The 23,878-nt window shown below is 47.1% G+C and overlaps 1 protein-coding gene across 1 annotated transcript; it reads right to left on the reverse strand.

Annotated features, from left to right (window-relative positions):
• Positions 1–11,429: 11,429 nt before the first annotated feature.
• Positions 11,430–12,626, reverse strand: LOC8029216 (Krueppel homolog 1-like). The gene has a single exon (XM_029968439.2). The coding sequence runs from the start codon at positions 12,624–12,626 to the stop codon at positions 11,430–11,432; it is 1,197 nt and encodes a 398-aa protein (XP_029824299.1).
• Positions 12,627–23,878: the final 11,252 nt, after the last annotated feature.

Raw genomic sequence — 23,878 nt, forward strand, 5'->3', positions numbered from 1 at the left:
TTTCGGGGTTTCATACTTTTCAAGCTATTAATCTCCAATTAACCACTTTGTCTAGTGATTCTCCGAAAATGTTAAAAAGAAAAATTGAGCCATAATTTGCAGGTGCTGAACTACCACAGAATCCTGTCACTCTATGGGCGGAACAGCAAGCGTCGAGGTACGCTCTATTGTCCAGGAGTATCAATGTGACAGTGCACTAATGTTTCATGTATGAAGGCTTCTGCGCCTTGCCAAGCAGAAGTCGACAGGAAGAGCGACCCAGTGCACCATCTTGCCCGCACTCATTCGTGTCGCGAGGCCGCGAAAGGCGAGGGTTCTAATGACACGGCAAATCCCCCACTCCCGAACGGGAGAGGGGAATGGGGATAATGTTCCATTTAAAGGGCAGCCGTTCGCTTTGCCAGCGTATTAGCGTAATGAGTTCGGGATCAAATTAAACTCGGTCCGCATTATTTGGCTCATTATGTAAAACGCCGGGGAAGAAAATACTTATTCTAATAATTCCTGCGCTGTAGAACGCTGAACGGGAGAAACAACGTTTCACACAGAGAGCGAGAGCGATAAAGAGAGATAGAAATAAAGAATAAAAGGGAGAAAGAGAGAAATTAAACAAATTCCTCATCTTGCTTTCTTTTTCTTCTTTTTTTTTTTTTTGTACGTTTTTGAGCCCAAGAAACGCAAGAGTGAAGTGGTCATCTCGCGGTGCATGCCGGACTTGGTCCTGTTGCGAGCCCGCTGCGGCTTGTCTGAATCCTCGTGTTTCGATCGATTTTCTTTGACCGTGGCGTTCTCAAAATATGTTCTTCTCGGTGCATGAGCAATAGTGTGAAGCGATCCGGTCACGCCATTTATGTACACGAAGTACGACACGGCTTTCACCTTGGCGCATTGGCTGTGCGCGACGACAATACGAGCGTCGTGACGATGCACTTTTTTGGCGCTGCTTAAATGCCGACGAGGAGACTCGAGATTCTGCAAGGCAGAAGATCCTCCTTATCATTGGGGAGGAGGAAAGAGGCAACGATGGACAGGGTAGAAGGGGGAGAGGAGGAAGCGAGGGAAAAGTGGAAAGCGCGAACTGGTCCTCGGTCTTTGAATGGCACATTCGGGTCGTAGCGTGCGCCCTAACTATAGGGTGAAACAGAGTAAATACGTAACAATGATTATTACACTCGTCTGATTTAATCCACTCCGCATTTATGACTGGGCAAGCTTGCATGGACGATACGTTGTTGCCATATGTCGTTCTCAGGTAAGGGTGCAACGCTTACCGCAGCAAATTCCCGTCTGATAATCCCGCAGTATTCACGTGTGTGGGTACCTGAAATATTTTCTACCTGTTTTCACATCGTTGGTTCCGAACTCTTCTTGCGCGCCGGGATCGTTGAGGTGAATGTTAATGTGGTTTATGAATGAAACCTGAATTCATTCGCTCTTGATGGTAAGAGGCGTAACGAACAAGAAGAACAATTCCGGTACAGATCGCCTGTTGTCTAAGATGAGCAGGCTGTATCTCGATGCATGTTTGAGCGTAATTTGCACTTCAAAGGGCAAGTCCGGTGGCGTCCTTTTTCTTTTTATTGGCTATCAATATACAATAAACAAATTTTCGAAATACACATGATTCCTTTTTCCCGGCATGATCATTATTACCCCTAAATTCAGAATAGCTATTTAGAAAGCGTCATATATAAAGGTTATATCGAAACCAACATTCACATTTTTTTGCACTCTCCAGAGTGACCTAGAATGTTGTATACAACTTGCAAATCGATCAGGCTGTCTAAAACAAAGTATTTTACACTTTCTTTTTGGGGGGCGTGGGCTTTTATAATACATTTCCCGCAATCAAACTTCTTGTAGCCGGTCGGGAACAAGCTGTACTGCACCCCTATTGCAACATCTGACGTCACATTCTCACTGTCGCCAGTAGATCCTCTCAGCTACTCAGACCACAGTATAAAAATAAATAACTTGGGGAGAAACGTAGTTGCGACTTGTAATCTTGTTGGTTACTAGTTGAGGTGTGTCTATGTTAAAGGAATGTCCAAGCAAATCAGTTGCTATCAACTTTTCGTTCGTTATTAAGATTGTACATTGCCCTTTTAAAAACCATCTGTGGGTCCCACGGGATCTCTTAAAGGTTTTGACGTACCCTTCAATGATAAATGAGAGATCTTAAGTTTCCGTCAAAGGTTTCTAAGGTGCCTGACGTTCCCTTCGAAAATTTCTGAGGTGTAGCCCGTCATAGGTTTTTGTAGAGGCCTGTAGGATCGATTTCAATCATTTTCTTTTTTTTGGGGGGGGGGGGGGGGCGGAAGGGGGGGAGGAACCCGTGACCCATCAAAATAGTTTTATCGGGGCTGTGGGAGAAATCATGTGACTCCTCAAGATATACAGGGTGTTTTTTTTTAAGCTTTACAGATTTGTTTAAGAAATTCGTTAAAGCTACAGTTATGCGGTTTGTGCAGGTGAGTTATACGGCCAGGGGGATATAATATATGGGGCTAATCGTAATGATCCGTTGGCTAATTAAGTATAAGTTGTCAATTAACTTTCTAGTTAGTAAAAATATACATATGGTTCCAATTTGAGACCTGGTAAGACTCCTAGAAAACCGCTATATCAACTCTTTTTAGGAAGATATAAGACAGGGGCAGCATTTTACGGTGTTCTGAAAAAGATACTCAGTTTGGACGTGATTCTAGGTTTGGGTTTCTTATCGGAGAACATCTTTGCGGCCGCGGTCCTGCTCCCCCTGTGGCCGCGGCACGAAGCCACACCCTTGCCTCCCTCGTAGCATGGAGGGAAGTTGGGCGCACGTGTGTTGCGCGCCTCAGCCACTGGGGAGCAGGACCGTGGGCACAGAGATCCGCTCCGATAAGACACCGAAAATAAAAAGCACGTCCCAACTGAGCGTCTTTTTTTTTTATTAGAACGCCGTAAAATGCTGCTTCTTCTTTATATCTTCCTAAACAGAGTTGATTTAGTGGTTTCTGATGATGCTTAGCAAGTTTCTAATTGAAACAATATGTATATTTTCACAAAATAAAAAGTTAATTAACAAATTATATTTAATTAGCCGACTGATCGTTACGATCAGCCTCTATACTATGTACCCCTGATCGTATAACTCACCTGCACAAACCGCATAAGCGTAGCATTTACAAATTTTTCGAAAAACAAATTTGTAAAACTTTAAAATCAAAAACACCCTGAATGCGTCGGGGAAGCAGCTTGACCATTTTGTATTGGCTGTTCTTAACCTTTTTTTCTCTCAATGTTAATTGACATATGCCACGTCATGTTGACACCTCTGTTATGGCGCCTGGAAGACGCCTGCGCGCGGTGTTTACCGCGTCCAAAAACCTGGTTCCTCTATTTCCGCCTAATGACGACACAGATGAGTCATACTCACGACGGCCGCGACCCTGGCGGTGTGACTGCAGCGCTGGTGAATGGGGCAGACGCCTGTTCTGCTGCAAGTCGCTCACCAGCCTGACAGGCCACGAAAGCTGAGGCAGCCAAGAGTTGGGACGCCGTGACGACAGCGACACTCGCGTTCCCTCGTGTTTTTATTATTTTTTTTGTATTTTTTTTTTTAGCTGTCATGATTTCGAAATTTGCCAGACTGACACTCTGGCCCTTTTTGACGTCATTTGTTGCTACTTCGGCGTCTACTTTCAATGCGTGGCAGGAATACGGCACTAAACACACCAGGTGGAGACGACTTTCGGGCAGCGTACCTTTTGTTCCCATGGCCGTTGTGTTTCTTACTCGACTTAAGAAGGCGTAGAGACGAAAAGAAAGTTAACACACTTTGGAGAAAAAAATACTATTCGGTTTTATTTCCGATACGAAACAATCGCGACAACATCTTCTGTCGGCTGTTTTTCTTTTCCCTATTCACTGGTTTAATAGAAATCAAGACTTGGTAAACAAACAAAAAAACAAACAAAACGAGGAGCAACCTCCAAGGAAGGCGCCGCAGTTGCGTGCACCAGAACACACATACTAACGCAGACGAAGACAGCTCCCACCAAAAGTAAAACAAACAAAAAAAAATCACCTTTTCATGTTGTTTCATCTCGTAGGTCTACGAGAACAGAACAATAAATTATAGATGCAACTGCACGGTCAGCAATTTTTTTGTTGTTTTGGCAATATCTCTTTCGATTCAAAAATAGGAACACATTATATGAACACGTGGCAATGAACGTGACAGACCAAAGGTAAAGTCAAACAGCAGTTGCTCATCCCAGGAATGCTAATCCCCACAACGTCATACACACTAAAAAAAAATCAACAACAAATAAGTGAAACATTGTTGGGGGCTGTGGGCACGTCGCCATTCTCACACCCAGTTTGGCGAAGTGGAGACAGAAGCGTACGTACTCCAGAACACACACAAAAAAAAGAAAGTCAGGTATTCACAAAGACAGGCTTCGCACTAAGTGCTCCGGCCGCCACCGCCGTATTCCATTGGAAAGGTCAGGTACGCATGAAACGTGGGTGGGGATTAAGCTCGAAGTCGCCAACGGCGTTGATGAGTGGCACTACGGGCGGCGGCCCCCAGCTGCTTCCAAAACTAGGGACATGTTCATAGGGACAAGTACCTTTTACTAGGAATAATATTTGGTGTCTCCGCGTTTTTATAGTTACCAGGATTGCGGTACTCAAAACAGGATAATTTGCTGCAGTCAAAACCATTGATTCACCTTGTAATGCCACAAAAAAAAATGTTTCGGTCAAATCTAAATTTTTGCATTTTGGCTACATACACCCTGACGTGACAACCAATCTCACTAGATCCAATAACTTTGTTGAGACTGCGATGTCGCGTGACAACACGACATAGCACTGTGACGTCGCCTGACGTACCCCGCACGCCAGGGACAAACAGAAAGTCCCAGTTTACTTTCGATAGCATCCAATTCTGCATTAAAAATGGGTAGCCTAGGGACATCTGGGGAGCATACGGAAGGAGACATTAGGACCTAAAGAATTGGCAGCGCTGGTGACCCCGCAGCTCCGACAAATGAACGTGGGGGAAGACGCTTTGGCCGGACGCCATTTCGTCGGCAGGGCCTTTGGCAGGGAGGCGTTTGCCTGGCAGCAATTGGCACCTCTTGCGTCTCCACGGGAGCCCGTGCTCTTTCGCGACTTACAAGCAACGAGCGTTTTCTCTTCACCCCGACTGTTTCACGGAAACAATGAACACGTCATGACGACACCACGCGCGACACCGTGCGCACGCTATACACACATATACCCGTTTTCGGTCAAATGCCACTTTGACCCCGCAAGAACAATATGGCGGAGATCTCCATCGAACGTTCATCGAACAGAGGGCTCTGTCTTTGTGTGGGTCCGACCTCTGGGGCGGACAAAAGGTTATTAAACAAGTGCTCGAGCCACTGGGCTCGGGTTCACGCCCTAGAAGTAATACGGCCACAACACAAGCACGAGAGACCTCGTAAAAAAGGCGGGAAGCAAGAGGAGGCTGGGTGGGGTTGGAATCTCTTCTTTTTGAGTCCGTCTGTGTCCGGCATAAGATAATTCAGCATCTTTTTTAACGCTTCTGCAGGAGAACGATCACCTACGTGCCAACGCGTAAAAAGTTCGCAGTTTTGGCCCACGCTCTGCTAAGCAAGCTCCTTCGCAACGGCTATTTACATTTCTTTTCCTTCTTGCTCTTAGCACGTGTTTGCGCAGTTAAATGCTGTGACGTATGTTTCTACCGCGTGACAAACGGACAAAAAAAGGGCTCGCACTCGTAGCCTCGTGCACTCAACCACCGCTTCAAGTCTCGTTAATTTTGAGCGCGCCTTCTGTCGAAGACCGTTCATATTACACAAGAGGATGGGCGATGTCATGGGATCTCCAAAACTCGGCGTCATGTCTGTGACTTTCCGCGGAACTTCCAATAGGGAAAGAGAAAGTCCAAAGGAGTGTCAGGCAACACTGATGCCGCCGCCATCTTTGAGCAATCTAGCCCCGGATGTAACGGTAGCCCGTACAGATATGGTGCGCCTAAATGAACGGAGTCTGTTGTCCTGCGGACCCATAATGCCCTCTGGAGTAACCTAGAGTAACTAAGTATGGCGTGTCGCGTAGAATTTCTTTAATGCCCTCTTGCTGTTGACGCCACCTTTCCGACGCCGCTACGAGCGCCGCCGTGCGACGCCTGCTATCATAAGTACCCGTATGTGCCCAGGCAGCGTAACGAACTTCACTGAAAAGACTCGCACCTAATGCTGGACATTTTTACGCGCGACTCCGATGTGCTGAAGTCAGAGAACTAAAGCGACTTTGTCCCATTCTATGGACCACTCCAACAGCTGCCTTCCGAGATACACCACCTTTGTCTACTGAGCAGGGAAACGTGTTCTGATCACGCGCAGTAGTTCATCTCTGCTAAAACTAGAGCTCCGCGTATGCGTCCACAGCCAAATAACTCGGAATTTTTAGCAAGGCTTATACGCGCTGTAAACTTGTATATGGCACTCCTATCTGACTGCTCTCAAATGGTCAGAGCGAGAATATGGCAATCCCTGCCTAACCGCAAATACGTAAAATCAGTTCTTTGTGTGTGTTATTTTTCTGGTATCTTGAAGTGGTTTATGTGACAAAAATGTCATTACATTTTGATGACCTAATGAAGATCTTAGGGTAAAGGTATCGATGTTCCGCGTCCATCAGAAACTGTTCCGTGTCACAGTATTTCTAATTGGACTTAATGAATGTAGTTCCACGAGGATTCTCACTGTCTCCTGTCAGACGACTTTGGACGAAAGCTTTGAAGATAAGAGAAACTGACCGGACTGGAAACGACGCCTGCCTCAGTGCAGGTCGAATGGTGTTGACATGACATCCGCACTTTTTTGCGTAGTACTTGCCTCCATGGAGCCATTACTAATACAATACTTTATTACTGATTTTGGTTCCCGAGATAGTTACATTTTACTACACTTAAAGTGAATTTTGATTTTTTTTTCTCATCTCGTAGTTCAAATTTTGTAAGGGAACGTATGATGTTGGTATGACGAAAAACTACCAATCAGAAGATGTTCTCTGCGTAGGCAGCCTTATAATTGACAGAGACCCTCTCCTTAAGGATCTTTGAACTAAATTAATTTAATGTCCATTGCTAAATAGTCGCGATACACAAAAAAGATATCAGTGGTAGCTCTAAACTAAGTGACGCCTTTAATAGCCATGTTGGATAATAAAAATAAAGATGACCTAGACCATAATTTAAATCATGATTTGAATCAGACCAGTTTTACTATGATGATTTCAATCAGACCAGTTTAGTATGATGATTTAAATCAAACGTTTCACGAAAAAATAACTCCAAAATAGTTTTTTTTTCGTTTGTCTGTCTATCATATCACGCTTTCTATGTGCATTTGTTCTGTTTTTTTTTATTTTTTTTTAGATCAGAATCATCACAGATATAATAAAAAAAAAAGCTTTCTAAAATTATGTTACAGTGAGCCGTCTGACAGGAGTGTTCTATGTCGGTGCACATGTCCAAGTTGGTCTGCTAAGCTCCTCTAGTTTTGGAGTCGTCTCTTCATCATAAAATGCAACTGCTCCTCCATACAGGAAACAAAACAAGACATACAACTCACTGCCCAAATAAGAATGCACTGTCACTTTTTATTCTTTCACGAGACGTTTCCAAGTAGGACTGTCTGGACACGAAAATTCTCCCGCTCCTACTTTATATCCCAATACCCGCAATAGCCATCCCGCTTTGTGATGTATGCTTTCCACGACGCTCAACTGAGTTTTAAGAGCCACATGAACAAGAAAACACGAGGGGATATTGTTATCGAAAAATCGCCATTAAAGGTGGAGTTCGAGCCAGAGGAGAGCTTCATATAGCCTGTGCCAAACTAAGACTTAAAGCCATATTTGAAGGAATTAGGAACTATTATAAATCCTCAAGAAACGCCCACCTTTGAAAGAAAGCCTACCTCAGACTTTTTCCTGTAATGAGAGTTTGCTTGGGATTTTCGTGACATCCCCAATAAACATGATATAGTAATCGCTACCGTAGATCAAACTCTTCAAATATTCACTGCACCCTTTTGCAACATCCAGAGAACGGGATGTTTGAAGGACGGTTCTGCGTTGATGTTCTTAGCAAGCATTATCGATTCTACTGACTCGTTATTCTTTCTTATTTAATTAGAACTAAAGGTCGGCTTGTGGAATACCGGACGCGAACAAAGCCGATGGCATCATGCGCTCTTTCGCGTCGCTCCTTTATTTCGTTTTCAAACTTTACCTGAGACGTTACTGAACGCGAAAGCGGTTCTCGAAGGGATTATGCAGCTTGCTATGGCTAGGCCTTAAGGGGTTTCTGATTAACATTTTGCTGACTCTGATTCAAAAAGCGACTTAATACTCAACGAGTCAATTACAAAGTGGCAAATGCCGCCACTGATGGACGAAATGGGACGGAGGTAGATCTGATCTCGGGTATCACTTTTTTAGAGACAAATCGGGCGGTGCGAGACGAGGTAAAAATAATAAACACACACAGAACCGTGTTACTGGCTAATGACAGCTTCAGCTCAAAAGTACAACAATGATACAAGGCTGCTGCTCTTGCAAGAACTCAAACCACTTTTCCGCGACTCTGAGTGCCTTTTTTAATGCTACTTCAGAAAAAAAGAACATTTGGTTTTGCGGTTTATCAGTTCCGAAAACACCTATAGCGACGACCAGCCTTGGCGACTTAGTAGACAAACCTTCCGAATCTATCACGCCCCAGAGTGGTGTGGGAATCAGCGTTTACCCGAGTTTCCATGAGATCATTTGAATCTGAGCAATGCTTCGAAATAATACGGGCAAAAAAGATATTGACTAACGCGATGAGCGAACAAATAGGAACTATCATGTGCTCGTTGGAGACTTTCACAGTCTTCCGGTCTACAAAATCAGCAGCGAAATTAGCTGCTTTTTTTCTTCTTTCGTCCGCAGTGTTGTGCATTGACGAATCGTATACGACTTCTCATGCATGACCGTCAACAACGAAGTGTGAAACAGCTTGCGCATGCCGTTAGCCTACTGCCAGCGCCAGGCCGTGCGCGTTGGACCAGAATCTATACGTCCAACGAGTCGACAGACTGACAACGACTATACTCCGTCTCACCTTACGAGGGACCGCTGAGGACGCTATACGCGCCATTCCAGCCAATTTATGCGGAGCGCAAGTTCGTCTGCTTCTTGCACAGTACTTGCGGTAATGTCAGAACGCCGAGCTCTTATTGGATGATCGAGAAAAAAAATACTGGTTAGACCTCGAGGCATTTAGCATTGAGGTCTACCCACTATCCTTCCAATCAAAGCCAACCAAAACTCGGTGTCGTTCTCACGTCGTCACCGCAAGTCCTGCGCGAAAAGCAGACAAACTTGCTGTCCGCATAGCGCTGTGGACCTATCACACGACCATGCTGTTCGCGCGTCGCCTTGCCCCACGCGAACATCCCCCTCTTCCTCTATGGAACGCCAGCGCCGTCGGACGGCGCATTCACTTTGCGCGAATGGTTTAGCCGGGGATAGAAAACGCACTTAAAGGCCGACGACCAGACTCTAAATTCTGCAAGGCAGAAGATCCTCTTCACCATGGGGGAGGAGGAAACAGGCATCGGTGGACAGGGTAGAAAGGGGGGAGAAGGAAGCGTGGGGAAAGGGGAAAGCGCGAACTGGTCGTCGGTGTTTAAAAGACGAGCATCGTGGCGGTGCGATTTTGGTGCTGCTCGATTTTGTCCACCGTATCGGATACCGAAAGCTCCCGTCGGGCTTGGAGTAAAACAAACGGAGCATAGTGGCGTGTCCTTGCCCCCCTGCCAGGGAGCACGTGACACTCGCACGGCGTTGAGTATGGCTCCGGTGGCTCGTAGCGTCCACTGCGGTGGTAAGGTGGAACGGAGATATAGCCGGGGATGGTCACGCTCGACAGGAGGTCACCGTGCACAAGCAGCCTGTCCCGTCTTCGGTCAAGAGCGGCGGCCTCGGGTGGGAGCAGTTCATTGCACAATCCGCACACGGTTGCCAACCCCGACAAGTTACATAGTAATACCCGTATGTGTTTGTCACGAGCGTCGTCGTCTACTCCGTTCTTTTTTGATATTTCGCAAACACGTTTGATTCTTGAGCCTTTCGGGTTGCGCGCGCCCATCACTTCCGGCCGCAGCGTCGTATTTTTGATATCGCGTCCGCTGCGCACCGGAGCGAGCGACGCGCTTTTGATGAGCGATATCGACTTGAACCAAGCGCGCAGGCTCCCGAAGCCGGCCAAAAAGACCGCACCCGCCGTGCGTCCATTCCTTTCTTCTTTTTTACACTATGCACACCTATAATCTCTTTCTTGTATACATATATACTGTATATATATATATGTGTGACTGTGTGTGTGCGTGTGTGTGTACGTATGTATCTGTATGTATATATATATAGTATGTGTGTACAAACATTTCCTCGATTAGATACATAGACAAATAAAAAATAAATCGCTCGTTTTGATATTTCAAGCTTAAAAAACGTTTGATTTCTTCCTTAAATACCCGTTTGCGCGCGCTCCTCGTTTACCGGAGAGCGCCGATTCCGTTTGAAAAGTGTACAACAGCAGCCAGAAGGGGCTTCGAGAAAAAAAAAAAAAAGAACGTGAACAATTTAACCCGCCGAACGAACCACGGGTTCTTCGAACCTCCGGCGGATCCGCTTGGCCCCAGTATGGACCGCAGAACTTATCGACTCTGCAAGAACAACTTCGGCCAGGAATCGGTTGACCAAAAACCATCACTGTCTTCGACTAGGCGCAAGACTCGCCAATTGAGGGATGATTGCGTGCTTCATTCCTGATGTTGGGGCAAAGGTGCCCGAACGTCACGGATGACGTCAAGAATATTGTCACATATGACGTCACGAATGACGTCAAGCGTGACGTTTATGATGTCGCCAAGAATGAAGCAAAAGTGCTGGGCGTCTTAAGGATCGCGTCGCTCATTTTGTGATACCGCGACCAGCGCGTGAAACGCTAACTTTAGAAGACCAATTCTTGTTTTTACGTGCTACGATATTTGTCGCATAACAGCAATAACAATACGAAACATACACAGCTTGGTCGGATGAAACGCTCCCAGAGGTTTTCGGGCTCAATGATTCTTAGGTTATTTGACTGAGTCATCGTCATTGCCTGTCATTTCTGTTCGAACGACAACAGGGAAGGACTTTAACGATCGTAGTTTCTGTGGTTAACATTTTGTTCATGGGTAAAGGACCTGAGACACCCAGGTGGAAGGTAGTTTGTGGTTAACCGATCCTGGCCTTGCGTCCCACTCTGAATTCGAGACTGGGTCCCAATTCGGCCGGCCAAGAGGCTCAGCAACATCCTCGTCAAAGGCGCTGTGCTAGGACGACGCTGCAAGCGCGTACGACCCGTTGCTCGCGTCGCCGTCGGTACCCCGGTCCGGCGGTCCCGGCAAGGCCCTCGTGAGCCCGTGGGGCAGCGCCCGGTGGTGCAGCGGCCGCACCAAGTCCAGCTGGAATCCCTGGGCGAGGCGGTCGCCCAGCGGGTCCTCGTCGTCGTCGTCGTCGTCGTCATCATCATCGTCATCGGGCACTTCGGAGTCCGAGCGCGAGTTAGACAAGTCTAGCACCCCGGGCAGGTTAGCCGGGTAACGGTACGGCGTTGTGGACGGCAGCAGCAGCGGCGTGGGCGAGATCGACATGTCCAGGGGCTCGGTCTGCTCGCCCTGCAGGAAGAGGTCCCTCTGCTGCGGCGTCAGGATGCGGATGGTGTGCCGGGGCTTGCGGCGGTTCTTAGGCGCTGCCTCCTGGACCTCGACCGAGTGGGCGGCCGGCGGCATCGCGATCGGCGGCGTGCTCGGAGGCGGCAGCGGCGACGTCAGCTCGTAGGCCCTGGGCCTGCGCCCTCGGCGAGGCTTGCCGGCGTTCGCCTCGTCCTTGGGACACTTGTGGTGCATCAGGTGATGCCGGCGCCGGAACCTCCCCAGGCAGAGCTTGCACTCGAAGGGCTTCTCGCCCTTGTGGATGAGCATGTGCGCCTTTAGCTGATTCGAGTCCGAAAACTTTGAGTCACACAGCTCGCATGCGTATGGACGCTCCCCAGTGTGCACGCGAAGGTGGCGCCGCAGGTTGGCCACCTGGACGAACTGGCGCTCGCAGTGGGTGCAGTGGTACGGCTTCTCGCCCGTGTGCAGCCGCATGTGCGTCTTGAGGTGGTGGTCCCGCGTGAAGCGCTTGTGGCACTCGCGACACTCGAACGGCTTCTCGCCCGTGTGGGTGCGCTCGTGGTTCTGGAGCACGTGCTTGTAGCCGAAGCATCGGTTACAGACACTGCACACGAACACCTTGTCGCGGGGCGGCTCCCGTCGGCCGAGCAGGTTGGACAGGAAGGCCAGCTCGCCCGTGGTCGACGACGCGGCCCCAGGCAGCGGCGGACTCCGGGAGCCACTCGACGAGGCCGCCGCGGACACGAGCGGCACGCCGTGCAGGCCGTTGCCGCCAGACGCCGCCAGGCTGGTCGGACTCGCACCGCTGCTCCCGTTGCTGCGGCATTCCTCGGCCTCACTTGCCTCCTTCATTCCTCAGGCCGAGCTCTGCCAGCCTGCGGGAGAGCGAGAAGACGCCAAGGGCGGCACCATGAAGCATCAGGAAGCACCAGGACATGGTGTCGTCCTCAAATCAATTGCTGGACTACTAGGGCTATCAAGACCATTAAGACCTTTGACTAAAGTCCATTAAGCAACATTGGCGATCGCCATTGCTTTGTCTTTTTAGACTTAGGATAGGTGGCGCAGGCTACAGCCCGTTACAAAGGGTATAGCCATTAACATCCATGCATCCATCCATCCATTTGACATAAAAAGCGCGGTTGGATCCGTGACTTCGCCGGATGCTGTCGCTTCATCGTTTTCAATAACAGCTGAGCCGAGTTCACATGGAACGCTGACGCAGCCCTAGTGTCCAGTCGTGCCCAGAATACGTGGTCAAGCAATGGCGGACAGGCGATGGCGCCGACGTTTGAAGTGTCTATTAGCGCTACAGACAAGTCCTTGTCCTGTACACTTCTACTCGACTTCCCTCGCTGTCTTGACTGTCCCCGTCCTTGTACGCCTTACATCGCGGAAAACACGAGACACGCCTCGAGAAAAAGGGGAAACTGAGATAATGTAAGTCGGAAACACTCTTAAATAAAATCCTCACAGCACAGACCAAGAATTTATTAATTATTGTTTTTTTTTTTTTTTTTGCCGATGAGGTCTAAAGCTACTGAGGATGAGAATTAGTTTCTTCGGCAAAGGAATAGTAAAATGTTTGTTAGCTGAGGTCTCGGTGACCGGGTCATCAAAATCAGCTTGGAGAAAGATCCGGAAATGATACGCTAAACCTGTTTTGTAGGCATTTAACCTCTCATTCGCGTTCATGAGAAACTATTCTAAAAGATGCACCCCTTACGACCCTTTTTCGTTCAAAGACTTTATCACCCCGAGTGATAAGAGTTTTTTTTACTACAGTTTAATGCTCGCCATCTAAAAATAAAGAACAATCTGCGAGTATTTTTTCTACGCCACTCTAAAAACGAATTGACATTTTGTCTTTCAAATAGACGTGGTATTTAACATAAATACGACATTATACATCTTCCATGTTACAGAACCTTATCGTTACCTCGAAAGAATAGGAGAGGAGGAGGTGTGCCGCTATATAGAAAATAATGTAGAAAACTTGATGTGATAACAAATTCTTTTATGATAACACTGAATCGGGAGTTTCTTAAGATACCATGCGCTAATGCAATATTCATCGTTGTATATGGCTGTAGTTCTCAAGTTTGGCCAGCACCTCTGGCGAGCAAAATCGAATATTGCTTGGGCGCGTTTCGGTTGCGCGTCACTGCGCTTTTTCACGTTGCTCGCTGGAGCTAAGGTAGCAGAATTTTTATTAAGAAATAAACATTTTCGTAAAAAAGACAACAAAAACAAAAGAGCAGAGCGAGCTACCTATTTTTTTAAGCTTTATTCTCAAGATTAGTTATAACGAAGTCAACGGGAATCTGAAATCACTTCGCTATATCCGCTATTTCGTTATAACCGACTTCGTTATAACCGGTCACGAGAGTATTTATTTATTTCGGTCGCTCTCTTAGAGCGCGTGAACAGATGCTGACGAACACTTGTAAACGACCACCGTGGCTCGTATATGATCCAACGCTGCCGGGGCGCTTCATCCTCGATGCGAGCATTACATGAGCGTATCTTACGGGCGCGCTCGTGCCCCCTGGCCGAGAGAAGCGGGCCTACACCGGTCCCTGTACGGTGCAGTATCCGTATATGAAAGGTATCTCGAATATATGTTACCATACTGGACGCAAACAGGCATTCATGTTGGTATTTGCGGTGATTTTAATGTGGACCTGTCATCCTCAGACCCAAACAGGCAAAAACCTCTTGGTGTGTTCCATTCCTTTGGTGATGAAAGTGTTGTTAATGTAGCCACAAGGTTAACAGATGCGTCCGACACCCCGCTTGACTTGTGTATCGTGAATCACCACTCGAACGACTTGAAAGCAGGTGTAATATAATTACGGATCTTAGTAACTGCTTGCCGATCTTTATCTTGTTACACCTTACTGAACGCATTAAAGACAGCCTTAACACACAATAGCAATTACATGTAGAATAATAAACAATAATAAAATCCATTTATTTCATAGATTAGTCGCGAAAGTAAACTGGATCAGCGCTTCACAATCGATTAGCCCCACTACGACTTACGACATGTTTAAAACAAGTACAAAATATACTTTTGTATCCACTACTGTTGGAGGAGACATTTTCCTGCCTGTTACGAAAACAAAGGTATTATAGCGCACGCGGTGAAGGTGGAATTAAAGTTCAACTTATAAAATCAGCTGCCGATTTTATTACCCAACCACCCTAGCACATATGTAACCTAGTCACAAATTCCGGTGTATTACCAGATAAATTAAACAAAGAATTGCAAGAGTAACGGTAGTACAGAAATGAGGGGATCCAAATGCTAAACCAGGGGTCTGAGATATTAGGTATTAGGCTCGCGAAGGTGTTCCAACCTGCCGATGGAAGAGCGAGGTCCTTTCAGTGAACACAGAGGTTCGGGCGAGTTGGGTGCTCCATGATGTACAGGGGGAAGAGCGCACCCGCGAAACAGTCACTCGAGTCAACAGACACACAAAAGAAAGAACAGCGCTGCCTAATACCCCATTCACACGACCGTCAAGGTACCTTTAGCTAAGGGACCTTTCTTCTCTGCGGCTAATCAAATCACGATCTTCCGCGCGTGGCCTCTGCTCGCGACCCAAGAACAAGGGCTGATTCGACGATTGCAGAGGGACCTATGTTAAAGGTACCTTTATGTAGACCGTGTGAATGGGATGTAAGTGTCTCTTTCTTTTGTGTGTATATGTTGACTCGAGTGACTGTTTCCCGGGTGCGCTGTTCCCCCTGTACACCTTTGAGTGAAGCCCGGCCCGCTTCCAGCAGAACTCCTGCTATCGGTGCAGATATGAGCGCGCTTAATTAGAAACGGTGCCGCGACACACACCAGCCGCGTAGACAAGGGTGCAAGAAGAAATGAACAAAAATGAGAAGAACGTAAAGTGTGTCTTTTCGTCACATTATCCATTGGACATTGGAGCCTCCCCATTCTCGGTCCTTTCCTTCAAATCTGCGTAACTATATACGTATGCTCAAATTTCTTTGCATTCACGCGTATGTTGAGCTTAGTGACCTTGCATCTATTGAATATTGTTACCATCAGTTCCATAATTCTCATTGGTCTTCTGCCCCGTGTGAACTTGCCAAAGTGCACTTTGCTTTATGCCTAAATTGTGAGTTTTCCGCGACTCAATTCTTGTGTAGTTTCATAATTGGCTATGTACTGTGTTTCAAAACGAATTATATATCAATCAATATCTATACTTTATTTTCTTTCACGGGAGTGATGGCAGCAGGGACAAAAAGCTGCAACAAGTGCAGCGTGACAAGGCCTAAGAGTATGTATTCAACCACGTTGAAGTTTCCTCTAACTTTCAATATCGTCTTTAAATGTTTGATTATTGGTTTTTCCTCTTTGATATTTACTGAATACGTTAGTGAAATTTAGAAGCTCTCTCAGCGTGATTTTTATGATATTTAGTGACGGCATTAGCAAAACATGTTTTTGAACGTAATTGCGAACGCACTACGGCCCTTCTTTTTTAAATACCGCTAATCACAGTCCGCGGAGTGATGTCGCCTCCTGGCGTTTTATCCTTCCTCGGAAAACATGGTGGCGATGATTGGTGAGCCGGGGAATGGGACAAAGTTGTCTCTTTAGGTGCCCAACGACCTCTCAGCCTTCGAAAAGCAACTCGTCAAACGGTCAAAACAACTGGGTTTGGTGTCTGTGTACGTAGTTTTGGTTGTGACTCCGCCGGGGCAGCCTTTCACGCAGAACCGGCGCGACGTGGCCCCTCACGTCGCTCACAAAAGTCCACTGCGCAAACTCTTCGACCTCACACCGTTTCAAAGAATTTGAGATCACTGAAAGGGCCCTAAAAGTACCTGAAACTGAAAAATGAAGCGTCGTCTGCTCACGGCCGGATAGGCGTCACGCACGCAGGAGAGCGTCTTATCGCAAACGCGGGCGAGCACGACACTTCCGGTCGCGGCGGTTCGGAAGCGTGAGAGAAACTCGAGTTGCAGGACGGCTCAATCTTTGACGTCATTGCACTGGTGCGAACCGCGCGGGAACTTCAAACTCGGCTTTTGGAAATTGTATTTTTCTTTTTAAGAGCGCAGTTCTTAGGCGCTCGTTTCCGGCTTGAGCAGCCTCGCTGTCGCCGTCACCTTAGCCGCGCGTTGCGTTATGGGAGGTTTCCCATAATGACGTCAACGTGACGTTAAGAGTGACGTCACGAGGGTCTCGCGCGTAGAATTATGGGATGATTTCCATAATGACGCCACGAGTGACGTCACGAGGGTCACGAATGACGTCCCGAGCGTCCCGCGCGTTGCGTTATGGGAAACGTCCCATGATGCACTTTACCTGACACATAGATTCTCGATGTTCATAGACTCGGCCTCCTAATCAAAAGCATTGTTACAGGTAATAGTTTTTCGATTCGGTCGCTAAAAAAGCCCCCGAAAACGGTTCTAAGTTGGTACGTTCTCGCTTCTCCAAATTGCAAGATTTAGAAAGATCCGGGGCCGTGGTTGATCTGGTTTATTACGAGGTATTAATATTTAATTGTTTATTAATTAGGCATTATGGTATAGTCTTAAAACAGGAGAGAAGCGTTCTCTACCGTCAACCGATAGGCAAAGGCTAATAGCCAAACGTACTGCCCTGAGCCACCAGGTATTATGGATACGCGTTAAACGATTAAAGTTGAAAGGTATAAATTCACTGGACGCCATATTTGAGGGCGATGTTTAGAGCACATGCTCGGAAGGAGCTCACATTAATAGCCTGCTAAGACTGACAACCTTGATGGTGCTAAATGCACGCTCCAAAAGGACTGCGGAAGCTCGCCGTCAGCACGTGCTCAGCAGCAGCGCACACGGATTAGGCCGCCAGGGAATACTCCCTATACCTTTTGCCTTTTGCTTTTAAAATAAAACATGTTGTGTGGCCTCATATGAATTCGTGTTGTGAAACAACACTGAAAAAAAAATTACCAGATGCAGAGATCTTCGTTAATTTCTTACGAATAATTAGGAACACATCAAAATGTAATTTGACTACTCTTTTCGGTAGGAAGAATGGCAATTAGGTAGTGCTTGATAAGTCCTTGTTGACGCAGGGCAGCGGGCGGCGGGGTCGGGGTTGGTTTACAGCTTATACGTAGACACACATTATGATACTGGCCCGCGTGGACCTGCTTTCGGGAGCTGAGGCACACGCATAGGATACTTTTGTACGTATATCACGCCAAACGACTCTTGCGGTAACGCTCTCCGATGTATAAAAGCAGTACGTGTAATTCAGGCAGAGTCACCAACCACGCGTCGTGTCCAAGGGTTGGGCGTTCGAGCCACCATAGCTAATGTAAATACTGGGCGCGTTGCAAGGTTGCAGTAAAATATAATCTGGAATCCCCTTGGTGGATCTGAAGAGATCGAAACATGCTTCATGCTCGCCCCTATAGTGCGGCAGATGCGAACGCGCACTTGCATTCCCAAAACGCTGCAAAAAAAAAAGACCGCTTTTAAACAATTTTACATTCACCGAGGAAATTCCTCATAAGCCAGAAAGAAATTTTTTTTTCTTTTTTAAATTGCCGTAATTGAAAAAAAGAAAGAAAGAAGAAAGGTTTGAGATGTGGCCACATAATCAAACACTGACAATATGGTGCACAGAACTATATCGAGTTATTCTAATGCGTGCTAGAGGTTCAACTGGCGCTAGTGTGCGGTTTCCAATTGAAGCAGACAGCAGCCCGTCTGAAAATGACTTCCGATAAGGCATTTCTATGGGAAAATTCGAACAATTCGAATTTTCGCACAAATGATTCCAATTATTCGTACGAATAACGCACGAATCATTCGTGCGTAGCAGGTAGCCTGGAACATTTCTCAGTCACACAGACAAAACTTTTTGTCAGTTACGGCGTTTTCCTTTAAAATTCACGGCAATAAAAACGTTACTAAAATGGCTTCGTACGTGTATTTATGTACACTGTCCGACACTGTTAGGGTGAACACGGCGTCGGCACTTTCCTCCGGGGGTTTACGTGCCAAAAGAATGAAGAACATCTCGAAAAATAAGAGAGAAACCTCCAGAACTATAGAAAGTAACATTGGGTCATGCATGTGCATGTAGACGATCAAAATAAAGTAAATCCGAGTCACGAGTGTGATTTGTATCTATTTTTGTCACTTCGCCTTCCACATAGCTAGTCCTCTGATGTATTTACTCATTCCATTTTATGATCACTGATCAACGGTTAACGTACTGCCGAGGAGGCAGTTAGCATCTTTATATATGTTCGGGCTCCTGCCTTTCGGCTACCTCATGCTCATGGCCCTACCTATGTCAATGCCAATAAACACTTTGACTATGGCTTTGGCCTTGCAATAAACAATATTCGTTTTATTCACCCTGCTGCTGATACGTGCGTGCCGTGGCTACGTGCCTGCCTGCCGGACATGTCCTGAGAGAACTGGCCGAAAACAGTACCTAAACGGTTGCTTAGTAAGGGTGGTACCCTTTAGGGGATGCCATGTACCTGTAGTGCGGATCGCTGCAGGACCCAGGATCCCTGCTCCCTTTAGCACTTCTTCCCCCTCCTATCTTCACATTTTTAGTGGTCGTTTGAAAGGCTAATAAATCTCTCAGATTATAAATATTAGCGTCATCGGGATGTTTTCGCTCCTCGAGCACGTGAGACATCGTTCACTGATCGGAAAAAATACTGTAACTAAAGTGATTTCACTTTTATAATATCAATAAAGTTACCATTCGATACGCCCAAAGTAACAAAGATAACTAGTGTTACTTTCTGCCGAATGGACAAAATTTACGGGCGTTTTCCCATAGGAATGAAGAGAAGCACCGGAAAAGTGGACTGGTTGCTGTCTGCTTCGATTTGAAACTTAAGTCCCATAGGAATTAGCGCCTGTTGAACTTCTAGCTTTCATTGTAATAACTCTATGCTCAAAGCTCCACGCTCTAATGTACAATTCGTAAACTTGATCAAACTAATGCGGATAACGTCGCGAACATAGAACGTCGAATGTTAAACTTTAGGAGAATGAAGCAAGAAGCATTTCATTGCGAAAAAGTGCTTCCAAGTGGGCGAGATGCATTCGCCAACTTCCGGTTCGTTGGAACGTTTTGCTTCGCAGATGGAAGACTAGGAGGTAGAGCGCTCGTCAAGCAACCAACAGGTTGCTTTTGTTTGTATACCTCACTTTTTACAAAATAGAAAAAACTAAGAAATTTGAATTTGAACTTTCACGGTGAGAAGATGGAAGTGCGAGCACGGCTCGGGTCTGAAACTTCTTGTATTCCACATTTATCTGGGTGCATGCCCATCCAAAGTGATGTTCTTGAAAGGCGCGTGGCGGGAGGAATCGGAAATTCAGAAGTAACGGATTGGCCAAGCGCCGCGTATTCGTTAATGTCACTCAAATTAAACAGCTGTATAAAAATTAAAACAAAAAAATCACGAGGCGTTTTTTTGTGACCTTTCTGTATGAACAGATAAAATATTGATTGAGTTATTGTTTGATTAATTGACTGATTGACTGCGCCGCTTTTGACAGATATCCGTTCGGCTGAAGAACCTGATTGAGGTTCATAACAACTCTAATCAAAGTTGAATACAAACTGTTGCGTTTCCCAAACCAACGCGTATTAATAATATAATTATTGTTTGGTTCCATCGCGACGCTAATCATGCGTAACTAATTTGGGGAAGCGACGTAGCAACAAAACTCCCCTCGCCTCCTCCCAAAACAGATGAGCCAAAACGGAATAACCGCAAAACGAAGATCACAACACCAGCTAGCCTTCACCCTCACTTTTTCGTTAGGGAAAAGTATGTGTAACTCAATAATATTTAAAAAAAAATCATAATTTACCCGAGTCCATTGGCAGGAAACCAGCCCGTTGCGTAATCCAACGTGGACGACGTGGCCGGCGCGGGAACACGGCACCAAGCCCATGCCGGGGTCGACTCGCGGGGACACGAAAAAGGGAGCGCGTGGTCTCTCCCAAACACCTCTGGCGCGAATAGAGTGCTCGGTGATGGCGACGCAGTGCCGCCTCGTCGTAACCGGACCGTGACCTTGGCGGCTTCTCAAAGGAAGCCAGCTCGCATTGTGCCACGCGGAAGCAGCTCGAGGCGGCATCGCTCTTGTCGCGTGCGCCTCACGCACGCAACGCTGGGACGCCGCACTCTCCCGACGGCGGTCCTCCCGACACGTCGCTTGCTTCCCCACTAAGGGAAGAACGAAAAAAAACAGGGAGAGGCCCACCCGAAGAGGAAGCCATCTCCCCCATCAGCTCATCGCGAGGGACTTTAATTAGTCGAGCTGCGATGGCGCAGACAGAAGAAGGGAGGTTTGGAAGGGAGAGCAGCAAAAAAACGAACTCGATTGTTGCTCTTTGTTGTTCGTGGCCTCTTGTTGTTGTTGTGTGTTGGCTTTGTGTTGTTGGCGGATTGTTGCCTCCTCGTGCGGGAAGGTTGTTCTTCGCTCGAGGCCCGCCAAATAAAAGGGTTCGGAAGAGAGACGGGTGCGCGGACGACACTTTGCTCGGCGCCGCGGGGGAGGGGGACGGAAAGGGAAGGGGGGGTTGTGGTGGCACGCCTTTGATGGGGCACCGATACTTTCTTTATCTCTTCCTTTTGTGTGCATATGTTTGTATGTGTGTATGTTTGTGTGTTCGGTTTGCTTTGGTCCCTGGCGAGCTTGAAGCGGGATAAGAACGACCATCGCGAGCGCCCGTGGAAAACAAAAAATACGGAGATGAAAAAAAGAGCCGAAAAATGTGCCCATTTGTCGTGTCACGCAACTGAAGATGTTGTTATGGTGTTCGTTTCACTTTAAGTGCGAGCGAAGCCGAAGCTACAAGCACGATCATGTTGCCCCGAACGATGCTTGCAGCATTGCACGAGCGCGCGGGCTCGGCAAGGAGGCCTTTTTGTTGCCCCACCTCCAGCCCCCCAGGGCGGCACAAATCTCCTAGAGAATCTGCAACCGCGTTGAAGATAGCCCCGACAGAACCGGAACCTTCAGTTTCTTGTCTGAAACGTTTGCGGGGAACAGCGTCTTGGGGGATCGATCGGTGGACGAGCGCGTTAGCGCTCCGCAGCTCGGAGCACGTGGAGCGAAAGCTCGCGCTGTAGAACCCAGGCGTTCAATCACCGCCCTTCCCGTATTTGATCTCAATGAGCATCGTACCCTCGCGCGGTCGTGTATTACTACTGCTAGATGAAAGGTACAAGTCCAGGCTAGCACTGGTACTAGGCTGGCTTAAACAGGGGAGACACTAGAGCTCCTCGCGGCTAATTAACGTATGGCTGAGTAAAGAAACATTCAACGCTATTAGTTTTACAGTAAAAGAATAGCTGAAGGGTTCCTAAACAAAAACAACCAAAAAAAAAAACGAGTTGGATCTAATTTTGAAAGTATTTTTATCCCGTGAATCTGAATATCATGTTCGTTTTGTTTTTTTCCGAAGACGCCACTACACGCGAGAAAACACGAAAAACCGCCGACCAGTCGTTCCGTCATACATGACGTAACGACTGGTCGGCGGTTCTTTGGGCCGCCAAGCGCGAGTCGCTCGTGTGGGCAGCGCGTGCAATAGACTACTTCCATAAAGCCCTGCATGCAACACGGCGCGCGTTGCACTCTGGGAACTAGTTGGCCAGGGAGGAGGGTGGCATGGTTTCGGTTTCGATCGACACGTCGACAAGAGATTGCTTTCTGGTCCCGAGAGCGTCATTTGTGGTCTCTAAACCAACCTAAATGGCCAGACCTCGAAGCTTTAGCACAAGCCCGAGACGTATAGCTTGCCTTAACACATGCTTGTTTTATTTTTGTACTTGAGCCTTCCTGTTAGCGCTCCAATCGAGGTATGTGGACGAGCCAGTGCTGGGAGTCTCGACGCTGCGAAGCTCGGGTGCTCGGGGATCTTGCTTGTGTACGAACCAACAAGCTGTAGCAAACAATAAGTATGCATACATCGAGCTCGCGTCTTTACATTAGTGTTGTTGATCAGGAAGTTTGTTTGCTTCGTGCGTCCATAGACGAAATATTTCTTTTTGCAACTACTGTTTTTCTTAATGTGCCCGAGTATGCGAGGTAAAACTCGGAGGTGCCATTGAAAAGCTCAATTTGAACACACTACTTACCTCTTATCTGTACTGACCCGCAGCACTGCACGAAGTGAAGTCCCCACCCGCTTGCATTTCACTAATATTCAACATCGCGTATGCGCATAAAGTTATCCTGCAATCATATAGGCACATTCGCGCATACAGACCGTTTTAAGAATGCAAAAGTCGAGCACTTGTGTGACAAATGTCGCACCGTTCGCCGGAAGTGCGTCAGACGGGCATGAACCCCTATGCGGTCCGCATTGGGGTTCATGCCCGTCCGGCGCACGGTGCGACATTCTTCAGACAAGTGCTCGAACGAATTCAAAGCGCATTTGACGGTTGATAATGGCCATAATATTTGTTATGTGTTTGCTTTCTTCCTGCCTGACTATGCCGAGATAATTTCAGACACACCGTTCCCGGCACAGATCTCGGACGTCAGTAAAAGCTTGTCCAAAAAGGTTAGCGAGGAGTAGGAAACGCTTGTTAGGGCCTCCGTCGTAGCTAGCCGATCTCAGCGTTTGCGAAAAGGTAATCTTCTATCAGCATAAAATTTGAGTGGGAGATATATGATGTCATGAGGAAGACATCATAGTAACTTTTGTGCAGTAGTGAGGTCGAATTTATTGCGTTTCCTTAAAAGTTCATGCGTAAACGCTGGCCTCAACTTTGATACCCTGTGAGAATGCGGCTTGCTTTTCGCCCAATGAAGTAACAAGAAGCGGACGTTTGGCAAACAAAATGCGTGTAAGGCTCCAGACGAACAAATTTCAGTTGTAGCTCACTGGTACTAGACGGGATTACTGACATTTAGCTCAAAGATGCACTCGTGGGGTGAGGTGTCTAAGCCACGACTTACTACGTTCACATACGCACGCACAATATCCGGTGTTTCGGGAACCAAGGAAAGTGCCCCGGTCTTCGTTTTGTATCGCTCCAGAATGAGTGTATTGTACGTTCGTGAAAAGTCAGATAATCGAA

The sequence above is a fragment of the Ixodes scapularis genome, unplaced genomic scaffold (genome assembly GCF_016920785.2).
Source record: "Ixodes scapularis isolate PalLabHiFi unplaced genomic scaffold, ASM1692078v2 PGA_scaffold7__128_contigs__length_106722199, whole genome shotgun sequence".
In the NCBI taxonomy this organism is placed as follows: domain Eukaryota; kingdom Metazoa; phylum Arthropoda; class Arachnida; order Ixodida; family Ixodidae; genus Ixodes; species Ixodes scapularis.